This window comes from Equus caballus, chromosome 13, assembly GCF_041296265.1.
Source record: "Equus caballus isolate H_3958 breed thoroughbred chromosome 13, TB-T2T, whole genome shotgun sequence".
Classification (NCBI taxonomy): Eukaryota; Metazoa; Chordata; class Mammalia; order Perissodactyla; family Equidae; genus Equus; species Equus caballus.
In genome coordinates, this window is record NC_091696.1 from 1,996,768 (window position 1) to 2,020,959 (window position 24,192).

General features: G+C 54.6%; 1 protein-coding gene across 4 annotated transcripts; it reads left to right on the forward strand.

Moving 5' to 3' along the window:
* Positions 1-1,706: 1,706 nt before the first annotated feature.
* Positions 1,707-22,689, forward strand: CHST12 (carbohydrate sulfotransferase 12). 4 transcript variants are annotated; one of them, XM_023655155.2, is made up of 3 exons: positions 1,707-1,810; positions 17,906-18,010; positions 20,954-22,689. In XM_023655155.2, exon 3 carries the CDS (start codon positions 21,037-21,039, stop codon positions 22,294-22,296), a length of 1,260 nt encoding a protein of 419 aa, XP_023510923.1. In that variant the 5' UTR covers positions 1,707-1,810; positions 17,906-18,010; positions 20,954-21,036; the 3' UTR covers positions 22,297-22,689. The 4 variants fall into 4 exon arrangements, with proteins under 4 accessions (XP_023510923.1, XP_070086762.1, XP_023510924.1 ...); XM_023655156.2 differs by having other exon boundaries at positions 1,738-1,817; XM_070230660.1 differs by lacking the exon at positions 1,707-1,810 and adding an exon at positions 2,645-2,819.
* Positions 22,690-24,192: the final 1,503 nt, after the last annotated feature.

Consider the following 24,192-nt stretch of genomic DNA (forward strand, 5'->3'; position numbering starts at 1 on the left):
GACAGCCGTTAAGAAGCCAAGGAGAGAGGCCTGGACCACACCGTCCCTCACACCCTCAGAAGGAACGGGCCCTGCCAACACCTTGATCGCGGACTTCCCACCTCCAGACCCAGGAGAACAAATAAATGTCTGGTGTTTAAGCCGCCACGGCTGTTAGAGCAAAGGAACACACACATAAGACAACGGAGGCGATCCACCTCTAAGTTTTGAGTCCTGCTGATAAAACGACATAGCTGCCACCTACCACCCGACTGAAGAACCAGAACGTGACCCAGAGCCTTGCATCTCCCACAAAGTGCTCTCGCTCCGGACTCTGACCTCCCGGTGCCTGCCTGCTGGAGGAGGCCTCTTTCCAGGGAGCAGACTGAGTGGGCTGGGGGAAAGCGAGGTCGCGGACAGAGACCACCGCTTTGAGAGGTGAGCTGAGAAGGTGACGGCTGGAGAGGGTAAAGGGCATCCGTTTGGGTTTTGTTTTCAAAACGGGAGAGGCTTGGTGGTGTTTAATGCTGAAGGAAGAATCCAGCGGAAAGGAGAGGCTGTCATCCCGTTGGTGGTTTCCCCCGGCTAGGACAGAAGCTCTGGGAGGGCAGGGCCCTCCTTCTCCTGCGTCACTCCACGTCTCCAGGGCCAGCTGGCGGGGACTCCTGGGTGACAACTGCCGGGGCAGGAGGGACTGAAGACGTGGCCTTCCATCCGAGGGCAGCCCGCTGTCCACGGGAGGAACCAGTAAGACGTCACCGATGGAAAAGCTCTGTGGATGCACGACAACGTGAATGCATGTAATGCTGAACTCTACGCTTAAAACGGTTAGGACGGGGGGCCAGCCCGGTGGCGCAGCGGTTAAATTTGCACCTTCCGCTTCGGCGGCCCGGGGTTTGCTGGTTCGGATCCCGGGTATGGACATGGCACCGCTTGGCAAGCCATGCTGTGGCAGGCGTCCCACATATAAAGTAGAGGAAGATGGGCACGGATGTTAGCTCAGGACCAGTCTTCCTCAGCAAAAAGAGGAGGATTGGCAGCAGATGTTAGCTCAGGGATAATAGTCCTCAAAAAAAAACCAAAAAACGGTTAGGATGGCAAATTTTCTGTTTTGTGCATTTTACTGCAATTTTAAAAAGTCCTTGCTCCTAAGAACAAGGATTAGACTGCTCACTGTGCCTTAGGCATCCTGCTAAGGGCTTTCCCGCATCATCTCCTTTGGGTCTCCCCAGCTCCCTGCAGGGTGGCGTCCCTGCCCCATTGGACAGACGGACTGGGAGACGACCTCAGAGAGGTTCCGTCCCTCGCCCAAGGACACACAGCGACTCCAAGACCCCGGCGGGGGAGCATCACGATCCTCTGCAACCAGTCGGCGCCCGCGAGCCGGTCTGGTAGACAGCGGGCGCCGCATAAGCGTTCGCGGGGTCTGCACCAGCTGCAGCCCCGCGCAGCCCTCGCCGGGTCCCCGCGGCTCCCCGCGCCCCGCCCGCTGGAGGCGGGGCCAACGCCGCGGCCCGCGGGACGCGATTGGCTGCTGCGGGAGGGGGCGGGGCTCCCGGCGCCGGGGGCGGGGCCGATCTCGGGTCGTAAATACGGCGCCACATGGCACTGGCTGGGGGGCGCGGGGGCGGGGAGCGGAGGGCGCAGGCGCGTGGAGGGCGGGCGCCCCTCGGCCTCCGTGGCCCCTCTGGCGGCCGCGACTTCTCGCGAGAAGAGGAGCGGGAGGCGGGGCTCCGGCGCCGGGGGCGGGGCCGGCGGAGGGGCGGCCTCGGGAGGGTGCGCGGGTCGCGAGGCGGCGGCGGCGGCGGCAGCGGTGGCGGCGGGAGGAGAGGTGAGAGGTGAGGGGCGCGGGGCCGGGCGGGTCGAGGGGCGCGCGGGGAAGTGAGGGGCGCGGGCCGGGCGGTGCCTGCGCCCCCAGCAGCCCGGGCCGGTCCGGTGCGGCCCCTGCAGAGCCCCGGGGCTGCCGCTGTGTGACCTTGGCCCGGCTCGCACCCTCTCTGAGCCCGGTCCTCGCGGGGAGGTGGAGACCGGGAACGGGGCGCGGGGAGGCTCTGCGCCCGGTCAGCTCCCGCCGTGGGCCGGTCCCCGCCCGAATGCTGTCGCCTTGCTGGGGGACAGGCGCTCCGGCCCTGCTGGGGGGCTGCGGCGACGGGGGTGTGGGGGGGGCGTCCTCCTCCACGCTCCTCGGGCTCCTCGGGCGTCTGCACGGAAAATCGATAACTGTTGGGAGCCGGCGGAGATGCCGCAGTGTCCCAGAAGCCCTTCGCCGGAGTGTCCCCGTGTGGGGGGACCCGCGGGGTGGCCGAGGTCCCGGGCTGACCCCTCCACGGTCCCCGCAGGCTGTGCGCATTTTTCCCCGGCCCGCTGACCACTGCCCACTGCCCGGCGGTGCAGACCCCTGCGGATCCGGTGGATCCGGGCAGACTGGCGCTCACATGAGCCTTTGCTCCATCCAGTTCTGCCTGGTCGGGGAGAGGAAGCCATGTATTAGTGGCCAACAGTAGGACTTATATGCTCTCTTTGGGCTCCTGGCCACCAAGTCCTGGCTGACAAACCACTGGCCCGAGCTGAGGTTCCCTCTGGCGCCGAGCACAAGAAGCCGTAGTGTTCCCGTGATCACTCAATTATTTATTTTCCAAATCGATGCCCCAGAGGCTCCGGGGACCGGAGGAAGGGGAACAGGAATTGCGGGCCGAGCGGATGCAGGCGCCTCCTCCAGGGTGGTGTCACCCCCCGGAGCGTGCGTGGGTCCAGGCCGGGGGCTGGCTCACCTGGTCCTCACCTGCCCCCAAAGCAGGACACAGGGTGGCCCCTTCTCCGGAGCCTCTGGAGTGGGCCGTGTGAGTCAGAGAGGACGCCGGGATGTTGGGTGATGCTTGGTTGTGTCAAGCTGGCACTGCCGCGAGCGTGGAGCGTGCCTGCGTGGAACTGCCCGGGGTCGTTCCTTTCCTTGCAGATTAGCCGATGGGACTTTGGGCCGGTGTGTTCAGGCCGGCGGTGCTGGTCACTGGTACTCAGCGTTTGCCTGTTTCATGCATTCAGCAAACGTGGGGCATCTGGTCATTTGCAGGATGCCGGGTGGGGCTGACTGCTCATGGTGTGGTTAGCCTGACCCTAACACGGTGTCACTGGTGCTGTCACCCAGGCCTCTTACAGAGCGGGAGGAAGGAGGGAGCCGCCGAGCTTGTTTCTGGGTGTTGGAGAAGTTTTCTACGGCGGAGACCACATAGGAATCGGGCCTTGAAGGCCGAGTGCGGGTTGGGGAGAACATTCCGGAAGGAGGCAGCAAGCAGGGCGTGCAGAGACGTGGAAGTGCATGGACGCCTGGGGGCAGAGAGACCCTGCGTTCATTGTGGGGGGGGCGGTTTGAGGACTGGGGTGGAAGCTGAGACCTGAAAGAGGTTTGTGACTTGGCTTGGAAGGGGCAGAGGGCGGGAGAGAAGCCTGCTGGGTGGCTGACTTTGGACGTGTGGTTTATTGTCATCACTGCACACTCAGCAAGGCTGGAGGTGATACTCTTCCAGAAAGGTCTCGAGGCTGAGGTGCTGTTGGTGGGGAAGAGACTGGTTCTCGATCCTGTTGGAAGAAATGCAGCTGGTCTCTCATTTTTGAGAAAACTTGTGTCTTATTTTCGATTTTTTAAATCGCTTCTTTCTCTTTGTCTTTGGAGAGTCGCGTCGGTTTCACACCTGCCGAGTGTGTCTGTGGCTGCGCCCGGGCGGGGGTTCCCCGGTCCCTTTGCCGGCAGACGTGCCTGGTGATAACGGACTTCGGTAACTCGGTACTTCCTGCAGTTAGCCAGGGTGGCGGTTCCTGCAGCTGCCGAGAGAGCTTGAAAAACGTTTCAGGGAGGAATGGGGAACACCAGGGGGGAGGAGGGCGCTGCCGGCCGCAGCTCGAGAGGGTGAAGCGAACGCAGCCTCTCTGGCTCCCAGATCACAGCCAGCTGGCTCTTCCCCGGCAGGCGGGACGGTGGAGGAGGCTTTGGGGAGTGTGAGCTGCCCGGGAGAAAGGACCCAAAAATGGTGACACCAGGGGTCCCCAGGAAGGAGACCCAGCTGGCTCACTCGCTGAGGAAACTCGTAATTAGTGACCCCTCCCAGGTTCAAAGCTTCCAGTTTTTTTTGACTCCCCCACCCCTTAATTAGGGAAGGATAGCCAAAGTCACATGAGGAGCCCTCTGATTCAGACAAAATTAAGTTGGAGGCAGCGGAGAGTGCGCAAAAAGAAGACCTGGAGACAGACTCTCCCTGAGACGCACGCACCAGGAGATAAGAGGAAATATGGCACGAACAAGACAAGAATAGGGAGCTCTAAAAAAAAAAAGGAGCGTTCAGCGAACTGAAAAGAGGACCCTGGGCTGTAAAAAACACAACAGCGGGAATAAAAAATTCAGTTGGTGGATGAAATGTAAAGTGGAGCCGCTTAGAAAGATGAATGGGAAAGCGAAGAGGTGGAAAATGAGAGAAAAAAAGGAAAGGAGCAGATCAGGAGGCCCACGGCTGAATGCTAAGAGTTTCAGTGAGAAGGAAAATGGGAAGAGACCGTCTGCAGAGTGGTACATGGTGACTTCCTAGAAAGTCCTGGAGCTGTCTGCTTTGAAGGGTGCCCGGGTGACTAGCACCACAGATGAAGGTGCAGGCAGGGGCTGGCCCGGTGGTGCAGTGGTTAAGTGTGCACGTTCCGCATTGGTGGCCTGGGGTTCACCAGTTCGGATCCCGGGTGCGGACATGGCACCGCTTGGCATGCCATGCTGTGGTAGGCATCCCACATATGAAGTAGAGGAAGATGGGCACAGATGTTAGCTCAGGGCCAGTCTTCCTCAGGAAAAAAAAAAAAAAAAAAAGAGGATTGGCAGCAGTTAGCTCAAGGCTAATCGTCCTCAAAAAAAAAAAAAAAGATGCAGGCAGCCTTCTGTCTCCCAGGTGGTCGTTGCCTGATTTGGGTGTTCAGAGTATGGGGAACCCGTGTTGATAGTGAGGGGTACCCCGTTTCCCACAGCGACTAGTGAGGGTTTGGGAAGCAAGGGATTTATTTGGAAGTGCGTCTGAGCTGTTGGTTCCGGAATTCCAGTAATGAGAGTTCAGATGGAGAGAGAACGGAGGTGCGCTGTTGTGAAATTTCAGAACTCTGGGACGGAGAAGATTCTGCTGACTTCTAGAGAAACTAGAAAAACAGGCCACCAACAGGTCATCGTGGAACGAAGCAGAATGGCTTGGGGACCCCTCCACAGCAACCTCGGAGGCCGGAGGACGAGAGAGCCTGGCTGTCAGAATTCTGAAGGAGAATATTTTCCACCTTGAAAATAGGGAGGAGGCAACAGGAGGGTGGAATAAAGATACTTTCAGACGTGCTCCGAGAGTTTGCCTCTCCTGGGCTTTAAGGAAGACACTGGCAGGCGTGCTCTCCCCAGATGAGGTGGTGAATCTGGAAAGGCAGGGCCAGAGGAGACAGGATTTTCCTCAGAAGAGGTGAAAAGAATCCGCTGGATGAGCTGGAGAGGCGAGGATGCCAGCCGGGCCTGGAGCCTGGAGAGCCGGCACCCCGCACCCCAGGCCACCCAGAGGCTCCTCGGAGAGAGGACGTCTGCGGGCAGATGACATCCACCCGATGCCCGAACATCTGGAGAGGAGATTTAGACAGTTGGCGGAGTTGGGACTGGATTAGCGCTAAGTACGTAGCAAACAAAGCAAATGAGAGCACAAGACTGTTATTAGTTGCAGGGAAAATAAACCGTTGTGCGGGAAAAGAAAAATAATGATGGTGCGCTCAAGGCTAGGCTGTGAGTAGCCTTTGCAGAATGCTAATAATTGATGGAAACATCGAATATTGCTCTAATTGCAATGATGCCAGGCCTGTCTGGGGGAGGCGAGGGGATGGGCAGGGCGTGGCGCTGGAACAGGTCGAGGGGACGGAGGGGCGGCTCCGTCTCCACCTGCCGGCGTGGGAGGTGGGCAGACGATGCCCACAGAGGTGGATGCTTAGAGGAAAGAAGTCAACGCCGCGGGACTCAGCCAAAAGAATGCAGGAGAGGGGTGGAGGTGGGCAATGGGAGGGGGCCGGCTGCTGTGTTCTGTAGCAACTCCTGAGAGCGGTTTAATCTTCGACGTGTGCCCGTCACGTCGCTCAAGATGAAGGCGAAGCCGCAGGACGCGTCCGACTCTGGAAGAGAGCCCGAGCTCGCCTGTCTTGTGCCGGGCCATGGCTTGCCGGGCCCTTTTCTGGGCGGGGCGAGTTTCCCTGTTGTTTCCTCTCTTTATTGTCCTTGTTCTCTGTATCCTGTCTCCGGGCTGTGGCCACACCGTGGTCAGAGATCTGGCGCTTTGTTTAGCTTCCTTTTTTTTTTTTGCTTTTAGCTTGTTCAAAAAGGGTTTTGAAACGTGTCTAAAAGTAGAGAGAAGACTATTGGGAACTTCCTCACCTGGCCCCTGGTTTCAGAGATTATGAAATCGGGGTCTCTCCTGTTTATCTGGGTTTGGTTAGCATAAGGACTCTGTGTTGAGGTCCTACTGTGTGCCGGGCACTGGTCTGAGCCCTGAGGCTGTAGCTGTGACCAACGGGCCGGGACCGCCCTCTAAAGTGTGTATTCTGTGCCGAGAGACAGTGAGCAGATAGCCAGTGACTGGTGGTTTTGGGGGTGGTGACAAATGCCCTGGGAGAGAGCAGGCCTGGGGGGTGGGGAGTGCAGTGGTCAGGGACGCCCTCCCTGGTGAGCTCTGAGGACAGAAAAGGGGGAAGGGCGGGGTGGAGCCTCGGGATGCCCGCGTAGGCCCGTGAAGGCAGGCCAGCCTGGGAGCCTGGTCAGTGTGGCCGATGAGCAGCACGGAGGCCGTTGTGGGGCCGTGGGGCCAGCGAGGGGGCAGCGGGAGAGACGAGAGCGTGGGGTCCCGGTCATATAGGGCTTGTCCCCGGCCCTTGTAAGGACTGGAAGTGGGAAGCCATTGAGCCCGATGATTGGAGGGTGTTGAGCAGACACCGGACATGATGTGACTTTTAACAGAATATCCGTGATGGCTGAGTTGAAAATGGGTTGTCTGGGCTCCAGAGCAGGAGCTGGGAGGCTGGGTCTGCGGCCATGGCCGTGATGCAGGTGCGAGCTGCTGGTGGCCAGGACCAGGGCGGGCGTGGTGGGGGCGGGGGGTGGGGCGGTGGAGGGGCTGTGAGGGTTCGTCTGCCTCTATGTGGAAGGTGACGCCCCAGGCAGGTTCGTGAACTGATCCTGGTAAAATCTGTCATCGTGATTTCCCCTTGAAATGTTTTCTTTGACTTAACTCTGAGAACTGAGTTGTCATTTGGATTCCAGAGTCAAACAGCGTGCTGCAAGAATCCGGGCCTTGTGCGGGATACAGGAGAGGTCGTGGACGTGACCCCTGTCCTCTGAGAACCTGACCTCTAGTTTGGAGTATGGGACTGGTCCGTGGGCACTGACGTCCCGTCTGCTTGTGAGATCCCGGTGGGGCGTGCAGACCAGGGGTGGAGGGAGCGCTGTGAGCAGAGAGCCGTCTGGGCTGGGCCCGGCTCGGTGGGGACGTTGCTTCCCTCCCAAGGCCAGCTGGCGCTCCGTGTTCCTTCAGGTCTTCTGGGATGTGCATCCGCCTTCCTTTCCCGTCAGCGTGACCATCTATGACTTGTTTTTATTTGGGCGGACGGTCAGATTTAGTTCACAGGGTTGACTGAAGACAAACGAAGTGATTTTATAAGCAAACAAACCCTGGAGCTGGTGGTACCTGGGGACGTCCTGTCCCACAGTGGGGCTTTCAGTCCCGCACCTGGGCGTCGGTTGCAGGGCTGGCGGGCGCAGGGCAGACGCAGAGTGCAAATGTTGACACCGCTAACAGAAACAGTCCGGATTTCTGCTGACGATGGTGGTGGGAACCGCAGTGAATTATTTGCCTTATATAGTGTTTGCAAAGCTGGAAAAGAAGTAGGTAGTTTCTGGTCGTTTTGCCGGTAGCGTAAATAAATAAAACTTGAAAGATTCTTGGACTTCTTAACGAAGGTCGTGTCAGTGGATTTAATGCTCAGAAGTTGGTTATTTGGACAAGTAGAAGCAAATTCTTGCAGAAATAAAGGTAACAAAAATCTGAGTGTCTGGTAAAAACCAACCAATCCTGCTTTTAATGTATCCTGTAGAGAGGCCTGGTGGAGAGGGGGTGGGTGGGAAGGTAGGCTGTCAGATAAATTGCCGGGGTTCAAATGCCGGCTCTGGACAGTTGCTAGCTGTGTAGACTGGGCAAGTCGCCTGACTGTTTTGCCCCAGTTTTATCACAGTTAGTGCAAGGATTAAATAAACATACGCAAAGCCTTACAACGACAGTTTTGAAAACATATCAGCTATTGTTATTCTTATAAAATCAGTTGAAAACATATCATCATTTTTGACTGCTGATAACTAGCTATTGGTAGAAAGCATGAGTCATAATAAAAATAACGTGTTATGTTTATATAATACAAATATTTGAGGGCCGATGAAGATGGAGAGATAAATCAGGCTAGCGGGATCGTCTCAAGAAGGGGCGATAGCATTTAGAACGCTCAGGTGATGGTTTCTCGTTTTCATACTCTCCGGGGCTCAGGTTAGCAGAAAGGCCTCAGGTGTTCATTTATAAAATGAAGGATTGACCCTCAGGCTTAGAGCGGTGTCCCAGGCCACCCTGGAAGGCTGGACTTCCTCAGAATTCCTCCCCATCTCTGAATGTCCCTGTAGGATTTTGGTGCTTTTTTTTTTTTTTTACTTGAGGAAGATTAGCCCTGAGCTAACATCTGCCACCAATCCTCCTCTTTTTGCTGAGGAAGACTGGCCCTGGGCTAACATCCGTGCCCATCTTCCTCTATCTTATATGTGGGACGCCTACCACAGCATGGTGTGCCAAGCGGTGCCATGTCTGCACCCAGGATGCGAACTGACAAACCCCAGGCCACCAAAGTGGAATGTGCGCACCCAACCGCTGAGCCACCGGGCCAGCCCTTGGCGCTGCTGTTTTTGTCCTGTTTGTGGAAATTGGTGAGAGCTAGTTCATGGCATTCATGTCGAAGAGACAAGTTTTCACTTCGGAGACTGACTTAGTAAAGACCCCCAACATTCCTTTCCCTTGAAATCCAATGTATTGGGGTGGAATTTACACGGAGTAAGACACACGCGTTTTAAGTGTGCAGTTCAGTGAATGTGGACGCGTGTATCCGCCTGCGTAAGGACCACCAAAATCACGCACATTTCCGTCACCCACAGCTTCCTCCTGTCCCTCTGCAGTCTGTGATTTCTGTCCCTGTTTTGCCTTTGTCAAGCTCCCTATAGTTGGAATCCTGTGGTGTGTACCCCCTTTGCTGTCTGGTTCTTTGGTTCAGTGTCGTGTGTGTAGATCGATCCCTGGTGTTTGATGAGTGACTAAATGGTTCGTGCTTTTTTTAATCGCCGAGTAGTTTTCCACTGAATGAGTACCCCGCGGTTTGTTTGTTCCATCTTGGTGATGGACCGCCGGCTGTTTGCAGTTTGTGGCTATTTTGAATAAAGCTGCAGTGAGCGTCCCTGTGCAGGTCCTTGTGTGGACAGTTATTTCATTCAGCAGTGGCGTCTTTGGTGTTGTAACTAACGGCATCGCCGTACCCAAGATCATCTAGGTTTTCTCCTCTGTTACCTTCTGGGAGTTTTATAGTTTCCCATTTTACCTTTACGTCTGTGATCCGTTTCGAGTTAATTTTTGGGAAGGGAGTAAGGTCTGTGTCTCGATTCTTTTTTATTTTTTTTTCCCGCCTGTGGAGGTCCGGTTGTTCCAGCACCATTGGTTGGAGAGACACATCTTTGCATCATGATGGTGCCTCTGCTGGTCTGTTAAAGATCGGGGGACTGTATTTATGGGGTCTGTTTCTGGGTTGCCTGTTCTGTTGCGTTGATCTCTTCGTCTGTCCTTTTGCCAATACCACGCTGTATGGATTACTGTAGCTTTACGGTAGGTCTAGAAGTCGGGCAACGTCAGTCCTCAGCTTTGTTCCTCTCCTTCAGTATCATGTTGGCTGTGGGGTCTTCTGCCCCTCCGTAGAAACTTTACCATCATTCTGTCGGTATCCATGAAATAACTTGCTGGCATTTGATGGAGCTTTCACTGAATCTGCAGATTAAGTTGGGGAGAATCGACATCTTGACAATATTGAGTCTTCTGGTCCTTTGGTACTTTGAACGTGGGACATCTGTCCATTCATTTAGTTCTTCTTTGGTTTCATTCATCAGAATTTTGTAATTTTCCTCATATAGATCTTGTACGTATTTTGTTAGATTTATACCTAAGCATTGCATTTTGGGGGGTGCTAATGTAAATGGGATTGTGTTTTTAATTTCAAATTTCACTTGATCACTGCTAATATATAGGAAAGCAGCTGGCTTTTACATGTTAACCTTATATCTTGCACCCTTGCTATAATCGCTCGAGCCCTTAAAACTGTGTAATTGAAAAATCATTGGTAATCTGGGATTTGTATGTCATATTTTGATGGTCAGTTTGATTGCTCTTTAAATAGAATCCCTAAGCATTATTATAGAATAGCTACTTTTATGGATCTTATAGAACCTTCCAGGAGCTGAAAAATCTGTGTTTTTTTTTTTCGCTGAGGAAGATTTGCTCTGAGCTCACATCTGTGCCAGTCTCCCTCTATTTTTTTAGTACGTGGGCCGCCAGCACAGTGTGGCTGATAATAGAACGGTACAGGTCCACACCTGGGAACTGAACCCAGGCCACCAAAGTGGAGCACCCTGAACTTAACCACGAGGCCACTGGGGCTGGTCCTGGTTGGTATTTTTTAATACCATCTTTTCTGACTTTATGAAAGTCTCAGGATAAAAAAAAAAAAATCTGGTCTTTATGCAAAAAAGGTTGATATCAACTTTATTCATATTAGCCAAAAAAGGGAACTAAGCCAAAAGTCTGTCCGTTTGTAAATGGATAAGCAAGCAGTGGTATACCCATACAGTGGAATACTACTCAGCAATGAAAAAGGAACTTACCTCTGACACAAGCAACGACCTGGAAGAATCTCAAACACATCGTGCTGAGTGAAGGAAGCCATACAAGACCTTACATCCTATATAATTCCGTTTATGTGACATTCTAGAAAAGGCAACAGTAGGACAGAAAACAGGTTGGTGGCTGCCTGGAGCTGGGTGCTGGGGGACGACGAGGGAACTTTCGGGGCTGGTGGAAATGTTCCGTATTTTAATTGTGGTGCATCTTAATTGTAGTGTACATTTGCCCAAACTCGTCAAACTGTACATTTAAAAAGACTGAGTGTTATTGTGTGTAAATCAGACCTCAATAAACCTGATTAAAATACAGAAAGAAAAGGCAGAGGTGCCACAGTGATTTAATCAGGAAAGGATGGGGTTTTTTTCAACGAATGGTACTGGAACAACGGGGTGTCTGCATGGGAAAAAACAAACCTCAGCCCCTCCGACTGGAACCCCTGTCTTGGATGGAGGCTGAAGTTCTCTGCGTCTGACCTTCCTTCCCACGGTGGCAATACGTCAGCTTCCATTTCTTAACACTTACGGTCAGTTCTCACTGGCTTGATCACTTCTGTCTATAATATGTAGTAAACACACACACCCCCCAAACCCCAGTCCAAGTGAGAAAGCAGATGTCCATATTAGTCAGGGTTCCTGGAGAAACAGGACCAATGGGCTCTGTGCATGTGTGTGCATCTAAAGAGATTTCTTGTAAGGAAGATTCTGGAGGCTGAGAAGTTCAGACCCAGGAGAGGAAGATGGATGTTCCAGTCCGAGGCCGAAGGGCTGAGCACTGGGGGAACTGATGCTGTAAGTTCCAGGTCAGGTCCGAGTCTGGAGGCAGGAGACGATGTCCCAGCTGCAAGACAGTCAGGCGGAGTGAGGGCCTTCTCTCTTCCTCCTCCTTTTTGTTGTGTTCAGGCCTCCAGCAGACGGGATGAGGCCCACCCACGCTGGGGAGGGCCATCTGCTTTACTCAGTCTGCTGATGAAATGTTAATTTCATCATCCAGAAACAGGCTCACAGACATGCCTAGAATATGTGTCACCAGCTATCTGGAAAGCCCTCAGCTCAGTCAAGTTGACGCATAAAATTAACCAGCACAACGCAAAGAACATGAAAACACGAATGTGTAAAGATACGTGCACCCCTGTGTTCACTGCGGCGTTATTCACAATAGCCGAGACTTGCAAACAACCTGAGTGTCATCAAGGGACGAGTGGATACAGAAGATGTGGTGTCTATACACGACGGAATACTACTCAGCCACAAAAAAGGTGAAATCCGGCCATTTCTGACAGCATGGATGGACCTTGAGGGTATATGCTAAGCAAAATAAGCCAGAGGGAGAAAGTCAGATACCATATGATCTCACTCACAAATAGAAGATAAAACCAAGAACAACAGTAAACAGACACGTAGAGACAGATAAGATTGGTGGTTTCCAGAGGAGGAGGGAGGGAGCGAAAGGAGTGGCAGGGCACATGTGTGTGGTGATGGATGGTCGTTAGCCTTTGGGTGGTGACCATGAGATGGTCTACACAGAAGTCGAAATACAATGACGTACGCCTGAAACTTATATAGTGTTATAAACCACTGTCACCACAATAAAAAATAATAATAACCAGCAAATGCCACTTGACCTTTTGGACTAGTTCTGCCATAAAAGCGGAAAGTGCCCTTCTGCAGATCTTGGTGTGTGTCTGCCCGTGTGGCCGGCCCTCTTGCAGGTGGAGATGACGGGCGGACACGCACATGAGGTGAGGGTGCTCAGCCCCAGCTGTCTGCCACAGCCGCCCCTTGCTTTCCCCTCCTGTTTCCTGCTCCTGGGGTGAAGGCTGCTTCACCAGTGGCCGGACGTGGGCAGCCAGCGTGGGCTGCTTGCTTCCTGGGACCGAGTGTGCCGCTGGCATCAGACCTGCCGTGCTGGGTGCGTGAAAAGAAATGTGTGACCACCTGCCCCGAGTAGGACACAGCTCTGTCTGCCCGGCCACCGTGCTTGGGTTTGCTGTCAGCTGATTCTTTCTCCGTCGCGTTGAGGGTGCATTTGACAAAGCCCTGGTGGAAAACCAGCCCCTGCAGCCGAGACCCTGCCATCAGGGCCCTTGCTGGAGGCAGAAGCCGGGGAGGGACAGCAGCAGACCGAGTCATCACGTCCTCTCTGTGGCCTCTTCTTGCTCTGCGTTTCCAAAACTCGTGGGGCGTTTCATGCCCACTCCTTGAAATAGTGGGCGATCTGCCTTTGGAAATACTGCCCTTTTCTTGTGAATGACGAATTACTTTATGGGGTCGGCGTTGCTCCCTGACGTGCTTGTGAAGCGGTCAGGCCCACACCCTCGGTTCTCAGCCTGGCTGTTCCCGCCTGGCTTTCCCCGCCCTGCTTCTCCCCCCACAGAAGGCACTGCAGTGGCACCCAGAGCGTCCGGCTCCAGCTGCCCAGCTCCCTGGACCAGAAGTTCCTAGATGTCCCACTCTTTTTTAAAAAGTCAAACTCCTTTAGCCTTTTTCTCTTTCTCTTTGCAGTTCTAAGAAACTGAACTGATGGTCCATGCGTGTTTTTAAGTAGCCACGGCCCTTTCCTGCATGGGACTGCCCCCACAGGCCATCGGATGCGCTCAGCCCGGCCTGTTCCCACAACTGCTGTTTATGCGGCTTGCTTGAGGTTAGAAATGACAACACGAAGGACCGCCCTTGTTCCTTGATGTTAAAAATGAGCAGTGGCCTCGGCCTCAGCGCGGTGTTCAGGTGCTGGCCGCCTTGATTTGGAAAGGCCTGGAAGGGGCTGCAGCCAGGGCGAATCTGGTCCCGTGGAGGCTCCAGGGCGAGACAAGGCTCCCGGGCCCAGCCTCACCGTGGACTAATTAGACCCGCGGGGTTTGCGCCGCCCCAGAGGCAAGGCCCACCTTGTTTTCATGCACCCACCTCCCCGTTATAAATTTCTGAAACTTTGACGTTTGTTTCCTAAACGCATTGCAGGTGCGGCCGCCTGGCGAGCTTTGGTGCCGGGCTGTGAGGGTGAGTTCGGGCCTCAGCGGCGGGCCCTGCGTTCAGCCTCTCTTACGATCCTCTGCCATATTTAAGGCCCTCTTTTTTTTTTTTTTTTTTAATTTACATCCTGTGTCCTGCATTTTGCTTTATTCGTTCAGCAGTACCTCCTGGAAATTCCTCCGAGCCCACTGTTATAGCTCCGATTCATGCATTTTTTTTTCCCGATTTTTTTACTGTGGTAACATACGCATCACATAAAATTTATCATCTTAACCACTTTTAAGTGTTCGGTGGCATTGAGCACATTCACACTGTTGTGCAGACATCACCACCATCCGTCTCCAGAACTTGTTCATCTTCCCAAACTGGAACGCGGTCCCCATTAAACGCTGACTCCCCCTGCTCCTCCCCCAGCCCCTGGCGCCCACCCTTCTGCTTTCTGTCTCTGAATTTGATGACTCTGGGGACCCCACAGAAGTGGAATCGTGCAGTATGTGTCCTTTTGTGACTGGCTTATTTCACTTAGGATAATGTCCTCAAGGTGCATCCATGTGGTAGCAGGTGTCAGAATCTCCTTCCTTTTCATGGCTGAATAATATTCCATCATGTGGCTGGACCACATTTTGTTTATCTATTTATTCTTCAGTGGGAGCTTGGGTGCGTCCATCTTTCAGCCGTTGTGAATAATGCTGCTGTGAACATGGGTGTGCAAATACCCTTGTGAGACCCTGCTTTCAGTTCTTTTGAGTACAGCCGTGGAAATGGAATTGCTAGATTAAATTAGATCATAATTTTCTATGGTAATTCTATTTGTAATTTTTTGAGGAACTTCTCTACTGTTTTCCACAGTGGCTGCATCATTTTACACTCCCACCAGCAGTGCGCCAGGGTTCAAATTTCTCTACATCCTTGCCTATACTTGCTGTTTTGTGTGTTTTCTGTAGCCATCCTGATAGGCGGGAGGTGGTATCTCACTTGCATTTCCCTGATGGTTAGTGATGTGGAGCGTCTTTTCATGTGCTTATTGCCCATTTGTGTGTCTTCTTTGGAGAAATGTCTATTCAAATCCTTCGCCCATTCCTGAATCAGGTTTGATTTTTTTTCTTGTCGAGTTTTATGACTTCTCTATATATTCTGGTATGAATCCCTTATTAGACATAGGATTTGCAAGCATTTTCTCCTATTCTGTGGGAGCCTTTTTACCCTGTGGATAGTGTCTTTTGAGGCACAGAAATTTTTAATTTGCACGAAGTCCAATTCGTCCATTTTTCTTGCTAATACTTTAACTTCTTGTTTATCTTTTTAAAAAGGAAAATTTTTTTTTCTGATAGTAAAAAACTATAAATGCTCAATATAAACAGAAGCAGATTTAAGTACAGAAAACCATGAAGAAGTAAGTCAGAATCACCCAAGCGCCTGCTCTCCAGGGGTGTTCCCCGACGCTGTGTAGGAGCTGGTGGTGGTCATGGTGCTCTCTTCCCGCATGTGGAGGCCGTGCTCACCCAACGACCAGAGCATCGCCGGGTCATTCTCCCTGTGACCGCCCTCAGGGGGAGGCTGCCCTGTCCACACTGAGTGCTCCAGTCTGCTGGGTGTAAGTTATCAGTCTGATTAGAAATCAGTTAATTGACCAGCTATTTAAAAAGCAGCTGCAGGGGCCAGCCTGGTGGCGCAGCGGTTAAGTGTGCACGTTCCGCTTCGGCGGCCCCGGGTTCGCCGGTTGGGATCCCAGGTGCAGACATGGCACCACTTGGTGAGCCATGCTGTGGTGGGCGTCCCACATATAACGTAGAGGAAGATGGGCATGGATGTGAGCTCAGGGCCAGTCTTCCTCAGCAAAAAGAGGAGGATTGGCAGTAGTTAGCTCAGGGCTAATCTTCCTCAAGCAAAAAAAAAAAAACAGCTGCAGATCTAGCTGCTGATGAGGAGAGGATCCTGGGAGGACACTCATGACCTGCTGTGGCCCGGGGCAAGGTAGTGATGCATTTGGGACCCGGACGTGGGCTCCTGGTCCCTCCTCTGGAGTACTTGGCAGTGCCCAGTCATATTTAAGTAGCTTATTGATTGACAAAGAACAAAACTTGAGACAGTAAACATATTAAAGACTAAAAGATTGTGACGTTCCGTGCTGACACACCAAATGAGGAAAAATGAGAGCGACTTTAATTAAACATCTTCTTGTTAAAAGAAGACACACTTTCTTTGAACTTGGGGGCCACACTTGGGACAGGTCACCAAGAAACGTCCAGTGAGTCCATCCCGCCTCTGCTGGGTACAGACCAGGTGAGCGGGAGCAGGTAGGGCTGGTTCCAGGCTGACTTCCCTGCTGAGCAGGGATGCCATCCTGCTGGGACCATGACTCCATGAGGTGCTCTTTGCCTCAAGGACCAGTGCCTGGGTGTCTGTGGGGTCAGAAAAGCCAGGACACCCCTGCCCGTTCCCAACAGAGACACAGAAGGCAGCCTCTGAACTCCTAAAGATGCTTCCAGGAGCCTTCCAGGCCCCCTCTGTTGACCAGATCGAGGATTCTAGAAAATGATTGACAGTGACAGAAAACAGTTAGCAGTTGTGGATGGGGTAGGAATACGAGGGGCGTGAGTAAGCTTTTGGGGTGATGGAGCTCTCCACTGTCTGCTGCCCTTGCTGAGATTGCGTGTGGTGGACGTGACATGATGTCTGACATACGGTTCTCTTCTTAGTGCCTGGCACACAGGAGGAGCTCATTAGACGGCAGCTGCTGTTCCAACAATATTGTGAATATATGTATTGTTATTATCCTAAAAATGTTTTGGCCATGTCCTGCAATTCAACTGAAACCTTATTAAATTATCAGTAAAGAGAGAGTTTTTATGAAAGATGGTAGGCACTGGCATTGGTTAACATGCAGGTGCTACTTCTCAGCTGAAAAATAAGCCACAGTGTTCAGGCGTCAGGCCCGGTCCTCACTTGTCTGCTTCTTGGCCTTCTGTGTACGTCGAGGACGGCACTGTCCTTGGTGTGTGGCTCACGCCGGTGTCCACAGCCGTGACCCTGACTACTCCGTCTTCACCCTGCTCGTTGGTCTTGATCTTAAAATTGGCAACTGGTCTCTCAAGTCATTTGACATTTTAAGCCACTTTTTCCGCTTGCTGCTTTCTCAGCCTTTGGTAAACCTTTTTTTTTTTTTTTGATGTGGTTTCACCTTTATCTCTAGAAACTGGTCACCGTTTTACATCCTTGATGACACTGGGTTCTGAGGATCTAACTTTAAAAAGAGGATGCAAATGTGTGTGGTTCCAGCCGTCAAAAGGGTCTCGGAGGCTGGTGCAGTGCTGCCGGTCTTATTCGTATTGTGACCCCCACGACGTGCTCCGAGGGCACCAGCCAAACGGCCCGCGGCGGTTGTGTAAGAGGCCGGCAGGATGTTTTACCTCTAACCCCGGTAGTTTCCACGAGCTTGGAGCAGTTATTGCCCTTACGGTGTGTCTAATTACATAGTAAATATGTGATATATCACACATGCGAAGCTGTGTCACCCGGGCACGCGGACAAGCCGGGATGGGACCGCCACCCCCAGGGTGGGGCTCAGCCAGGTTTCTCTGTGCTCTCTGCTGGGTTCTTTTTCTGGGGTGGGGGGGTGTGGAGAGCACACGAGGACCATTGGCTCCGAGGAGCGTACGCTGGGGGAGGAGGTGGGATGCGGGACCGTCCCCTGGAACACCCCCAGGGCGGGCTCCGTCTGCGCTCCGGCGGCACAGCCTCTGAGCTCCCAGTGTGTCTTCCCAGTGGCCCGTTCTGCCTTTGGGCCACTCGTAGCCGTGGTGTCTTCCTTCTTTTGTTGGGCGAGTTCGGTTTCCTGGTTCCGTCTTCTGAAGCCACACGGGAGAAGCCGCCCCCTCTCCCTGTGGGTGCTGAGGCCCCAACACACACGTGTCCTCCCCCTCACAGGCCCCGCTCCTTCCGCAGGTGCCACGGGGAAGAGACTCCGAGAGCTGCCAGCGGCCTGCTGTGACCGAGCTGCTGCCCCAGCATCACCCGAGATCTTCACGTCCGCCCGGGGTACCAAGAGGGGTGAGTGCCGGAGGACAGAGCCGTAGATTTTCAGGGCCCGCTCACTGAGCCCGGGTACCATCATTTGTCTTTCCCTCCTCTCCTGAAGGCGGCCATGAGGTGGGCCGGGTCACAGATACGGGGAAGAGAGAGGAGTCTGAGCATGGGGACAGATTAGCGCCTTCTGGGGACCCGTGAGCGGGGTCAGCCTTGTTTCCTAGGGCGTGGCTGATGTCACGGGACTGCTGTGAGCACAGGTGGCCAGTGTGCTAAGAGGGCCACCCCGAGGCCAGGCGCGGTGGGTCTGCACCTGCAGGTTTGTGCGCGTGGTGCAGAATAGCGCTGAATTCCCTGTTTTCGTCCACCTCATCCCATTTTGTCTTTATCCAGCTCACGTGTGTCTCTCTCCCGTGCTGTGTGGTTGTTTCTTTTTGACCTACGTGGATGGCTTGACATTTATCCCAGTTTTAGTGTCCGTCTCTGTGTTTTCAACCCATCTTTCCAGGCTGTCTGTTCATCTTGCTGAATCCAGATTCTGGGAGAACGTGGACTCTGTTGGGGGCAGGGTGGGCCAGATATGATCCCAGTGGCTTGGGGGATTGGACCGTATGGGGGACGGGGTCTAGCAGGAGGTGGGAAGTCAGCTCCCCGCTCAGCCCCCCAGCCGGCGCCCTTTGGGGTGGAGCACCACCTGCGTCTGCCAGGGAGGAGCGAAAGATGAGCTCCCGCTTGGCCCTGCCAGCAGCACGGGGTGCGTGGAGAGGGGACAGGGGTGTGCTGCCGGCCTTTGTGGGGCGGGGGTGAGGATGGAGGGTCAGCCCTCTGCTTGGCCCTGCTGAGGCTGTGGGGGTGGGGGTGGGGTCTCCCCTGGTGTTTGCCTTAAGAGGCGTGGGTATCGCCACAAAGATTTTTCTGCTCTTAGGTTACTGCAAAGTTAGGAACAGTTTCCAAGACACCTGTCGCTGCTGACACCAATAGAAAGCGTAGGAGAGGTCCCCAAGACCACCCTCAGGTCGGATAATTCTCCAGAAGGACTCCCAGAGCCACTGAAAGATGTTGAACTCGCAGTTATGGTTTATTACAGCCCAGGATTCAGATTAAAGTCAGCCCAGGGGAGAGATGCAGTGGGCAGAATCGAGGAGGGTCCCACACACGGGGCTTCCAGTTGTCCCCTCCCTTCAGACAGCACTGACTCCTCCTGGCATGGATGGGTCACCGCACGCACAGAGCATTGCCTACTGGGGAAGCCCCGAGGCTTGGCGTCCAGTCTTTACTGGGGCTCCATCACATAGATGTGTTGACTCCCCACATGGCTGACGTCAGTCTCCAGCCCTTCCGGAGGTCGAGCTGATACCCCGGGGCCCACAGCCCTCACCCTAAATCCCATTCTTAGATCGATCTAGCATGGTCCATGTCCCCAAGTAAACAAAGATGCTACTATCAGGCAGGACCTTCCAGGGGCCCAGAGATGCCCTCGCAGGAGCCGAGGGCCGGGCCCACCTCTCTGGGCAAGGTCGAATCCTTTAGACACAGCCACCCTTGCCCATGCTTGGGCTTCTTGGGAGCAGGCTCCTCTCGGAGCTTTTTTTCCTGTGCCTGTTGGCTGTTCAGGGTTGGAGGCTTCTGCAGCGGCCCGTGTGGGGCGTACGGGGGACGGTCAGGAACCCAGCGCACTCACCCCCTTGTCGCTCCTCGAGTCCCCAGGTCCGTAGGCTGTCTGCCTCTTCTTCCGTCCTGTCAGCGTCTTCCTGTGCCTGCTGGTTGTGTGACGTCCGTAGTTTTTAGTTATAAGAGGGCGGGTCTGGGAGGGACGGGGCTGCCCCATCTGCGTGGAGGCACAAGTGTCACCAGGTAAGGCGTTATAGATGTCGAATGTCGTCTCATCCCGGGGCTGGGGTTCCCAGCCTGGGTCATCTACAACTTGATTGGCGCTCTCTCTCTAAGCAACTGATCAAACAGCGTCTCGTCTTTCCTGTGTGTCCCCAGCACTTTGCAAAGCACCCAGGGCAGAACAGCGTTGCACACGGCCGGACTGAGTATGGGGGCCTCTGGCATGTTTGTGTTGACGTGGACTGGCGGTCAGCGGTTCTCACTGGGAGCTGTGGACCAGCTACAAGTCCCTTGTCATCTGGCCTGCCTTTCTCCATGCACAGGGGTCACCCACCCCGGCCCGTGAGCTGGCCGGGCCTCTCGTGGACCCTGCCCTTCGAGTGAGCGTCCACAGCTGTCCTCGGAACCTCCCCTCCCTTGGTTCTGCACCTCCCTTTTGTCTTTTCCCCTCTTCGGTCGTGGGCTGCTACCTGGACCCTCTTTGAAGGCGCTCACCTGGCCCTCTCGGCAGCCCGGTGGACATCTGCCTCCTCCCCACTGACCTCAGGCTCCGGGCCTCTGCCGCCCTTTCCGCGGAGGGGCAGAGACCGTGCCCGCGTGGCGGCCGCGGATGCAGGGGCCGCGCTCTTACCTGGTCACCTGGGTTAAGTGTATACAGCAAAAGGGTTTTTTCAGGCGGGGAGGGGGTGTCTTTAGCACTTTTATAAACCGTTGCTTGTGCTGCACTTTACCTTCTTGGTGCCGTCTGTCGCGCCGTCTGCCCCTCCTCTCGCCCTCAGCCCCTCCCCCTTGCCAGGGCCTGTATTCTGCAGCGTGACTGTCCCGTTAGCCCTCCCGCTTTTTGTTGCAGGGGTACAGCATCTCCAGTCTCCCCGTCAGTCACACTCGTCTGTTGGGCCCTTGTAAGCGGCATTAGTCACGTTACACGGAGCAGTTGAAGCTCCTGATCAGGCAGCATAACCGCGTCCGACTCTCGGAGGAGGGGGTGGGACGGGGCAAAGCCAGGAGGATGACGGTGGAGGAGAAAGAGGATCTGAGATGCCAGCCAGCCCCCGGCCCCTCGGGACCTCAAACGGCGGCAGAGAGCCGCAGCCACACGGTCATCCTTAACATGGCTTTTCCTTGCCTTCCCAGGTCCCCCAGAGCACAGCGCCCGGTCTCTACATGAAGCTGAAGTGAGAGGAGCCAGCTGCCGGGGCCCCACGTCCACGGCCAGGATGGCCAAGGCCCGGCTCTTCCGCCTGTGGCTGGTCCTGGGCTCTGTGTTCATGATCCTCCTGATCATCGTGTACTGGGACAACGTGGGCACGGCCCACTTCTACCTGCACACTTCCTTCTCCAGGCCGCACCCCCTGGAGGGCCTGCCCACCGCCGGGCAGCGGGAAGAGAAGGAGCTCCCGGCCGACGTGGACGAGTTTTTGGAGAAGCTGCTCAGTGGTGGCGCGAAGCAGAACGTCGTTTCCGGGAAAAAGCTGGAGCAGCCCTCCCTGCTGGCCTCCGGCAGGCCTGTGCTGAGCAACGTGGAGGAGAGGATAAGGGGCTACGACTGGTCCACGCACGGCGCGCAGCAGAGCCCAGACCTGGACCGCCGGCAGGCCGAGAGGAGGAGCGTGCTGCGGGAGCTCTGTGCCAACGCGAGCTTCGTGTTCCCCACCAAGGAGCGCTCCTTCGACGACATCCCCAACTACGAGCTGAACCACCTCATCGTGGACGACCGCCACGGCGTCATCTACTGCTACGTGCCCAAGGTGGCCTGCACCAACTGGAAGCGTGTGATGATCGTGCTGAGTGAGAGCCTCTTGGACCAGGGCGCGCCCTACCGCGACCCCCTGGACATCCCCCGGGAGTACGTCCACAACTCCAGCACCCACCTCACCTTCAACAAATTCTGGCGTCGCTACGGGCGGTTCTCGCGCCACCTGATGAAGATCAAGCTGAAGAAGTACACCAAGTTCCTGTTCGTGCGGGACCCCTTCGTCCGCCTCATCTCCGCCTTCCGCAGCAAGTTCGAGCTGGAGAACGAGGAGTTCTACCGCAAGTTTGCCGTCCCCATGCTCAAGATGTACTCCAACCACACCAGCCTGCCCGCGTCGGTCAGCGAGGCCTTCAGCGCAGGCCTCAAGGTGTCCTTCGCCAACTTCATCCAGTACCTTCTGGACCCGCACACCGAGAAGCTGGCGCCCTTCAACGAGCACTGGCGGCAGGTGCACCGGCTCTGCCACCCCTGCCAGATAGACTACGACTTTGTGGGCAAGCTGGAGACGCTGGACCAGGACGCGGCCCAGCTCCTCCGGCTCCTCAAGGTGGACAAGCTTCTCCACTTCCCGCCCAGTTACCGCAACAGGACTGCCAGCAGCTGGGAGGACGACTGGTTCGCCAAGATCCCCCTGGCCTGGAGGCAGCAGCTTTACAAACTCTATGAAGCCGATTTTGTTCTCTTTGGCTACCCCAAGCCCGAAAACCTGCTTCGAGACTGAGGGAGTTAGGGGGAAATCCCCAACACCCAAAACAACCCTGCTGGTGGTGTTCCTTTAAACCCGAATGAGCGGCGTGCTGTACCACGGCCATCTTTTGAGGAGGGAGCGACGGGTGCCACGTGTATTTTTTTATGGCTTCGTTTCCCTCCCCCTTGGACACATTGCAGAATTCCACGACACTCCTGTCGACGAGGCAGCTGGAAGGTCCCCGTGGCCGCCCCCCCGCAATCCAGTTTTTAAAATAACCGACCGTTTTGCAATCTAGACTGTTTACCACGCTGCCTATATCCATTGAGGACTGTGTTAATATTGTTTTTTTAAGATTAATATATTTCAGATATTTAATATGAAAAGTGGGGAAGGAGTTGATGGAGTAAAATGTTACATCTGCTCCTTCTGCCTGCCCTCGTGGTTATTGGGGTGGCGTGACAGACGCAGAGTAAGGGGCCCCGAGCAACTTGACGCTGATTTTTAGATCTCAGAAACTCGGTTAAAGGAAGGGACGTTTTGTGGTCGTCTTCAGCAAAAAAGGAGGAATGTAAATTTGAAATCAGGCCTTATCTGTATTTGTACCGGCGTAGCAGACAAATCCTTCGAAAGTGAAAGCTCTTAGTAGGTGATATCTCAGCAAAGGGAAATGGTTATATATGGTTTGTATCTGAGCTCATGTCAGAGGCACCCCACTTCCAGGGCACAGGTACAGAGCTGGGAGTCTGAGCCCAGCCGCTCCCTTCCTTTAATGCAGAGCCCGTGGACGTGAGGATTTGCAGGAACAGGGACCGTGTGGGTAGGAGTTGGTCCCTAGGATGCTTTTCCTCCGTCAGCAAGCTGAGGCTTAGCTGTGGTTTTCGTCACGCACCTGGCTGGTTGGGTTCAGCTCCAGTGACGTCCACCCTGGGGAATGTGACAGACACCGGGATCGTCACGCTTGACGGCCCCGACTTGGTCAAGGTGTCTGTGCAAGTCCAGGATGGCTCTTTCGAAACATCCGGTTCAAGTTCCTTCACAGTTTGTGCTGTGAGCCTGTAAGTGGGGAGAAGTCGGCGTCAGGTCGCGTGGTTGGGCATCACGCTTGACCTCTTCTTCTCCATCCCGAGCGCCTGGTCCTCGACGCCCAGTTCTGGGAGAGCTGGCAGCGCATTGAGGAGGGTTCCCCTTGGGTCTCCTTGCTTTTTCTGGCTTCTAGATGCCACTGAGGCTTGTTTGAGCCGGTGGCCCGTGAGTGCTCACCTTACACACTTGGGGCTCCACCGTGCTGGAAACCATCACTCTCCTTTTTGAAGCTTCTCTTCTTTTTATAAAACAGTCGGCAGCAAAGATACTCAAGCTTGGGTCAGCCCTGATGGCCTGGTGACTAAGTTTGTGGCACTCCACTTTGGCGGCGCTGGTTCAGTTCCCAAGCACGGACCTACACCACTCATCAGCGGCCATGCTGTGGCAGCAGCTCACGTACAAAAAGAGGAAGATTGGCAGCAGATGTTAGCTCAGGGCGAATCTTCCTCAGCAAAAAAAAAAAAAAAAAAAAAGCTCAAGCTTGAGGAGTCCAGCTTTAGGATAATGGTCTGCAGAGCCCTTGTCACTTGGGGTGTCTGTCAGGACCCTGTTCATTCATCAGTTGTCTGTCATACCTCGTGCCTTGGGGCTTCAGGTCACCAAGCAGGCATGCTGGCTCTGTCTCCAGAGGACAAGGTGGTCCTATGGTGTGGGACGAGAGCAGGGACCCCCGACCCCAGCCAGGGGACTGAGTGCCTTCAAGGACAAAGCGTCAGAGGAGTGAAGGAGAGAAGGGCTTCCTGAGCAAGGTGGTGTTTGAACTCAGCCTCAGGGTGGGGAAAGGTAGAATGTGTGACATCGGCAAAGGCGCAGGGCGTGTGTGCAGATGGTAGATGCCAACCC

What these genes read in the sequence shown, in the direction of transcription:
- CHST12 (XM_023655155.2), top strand. Translation starts at nt 21,037, where the DNA reads ATGGCCAAGGCCCGGCTCTTCCGCCTGTGGCTGGTCCTGGGCTCTGTG.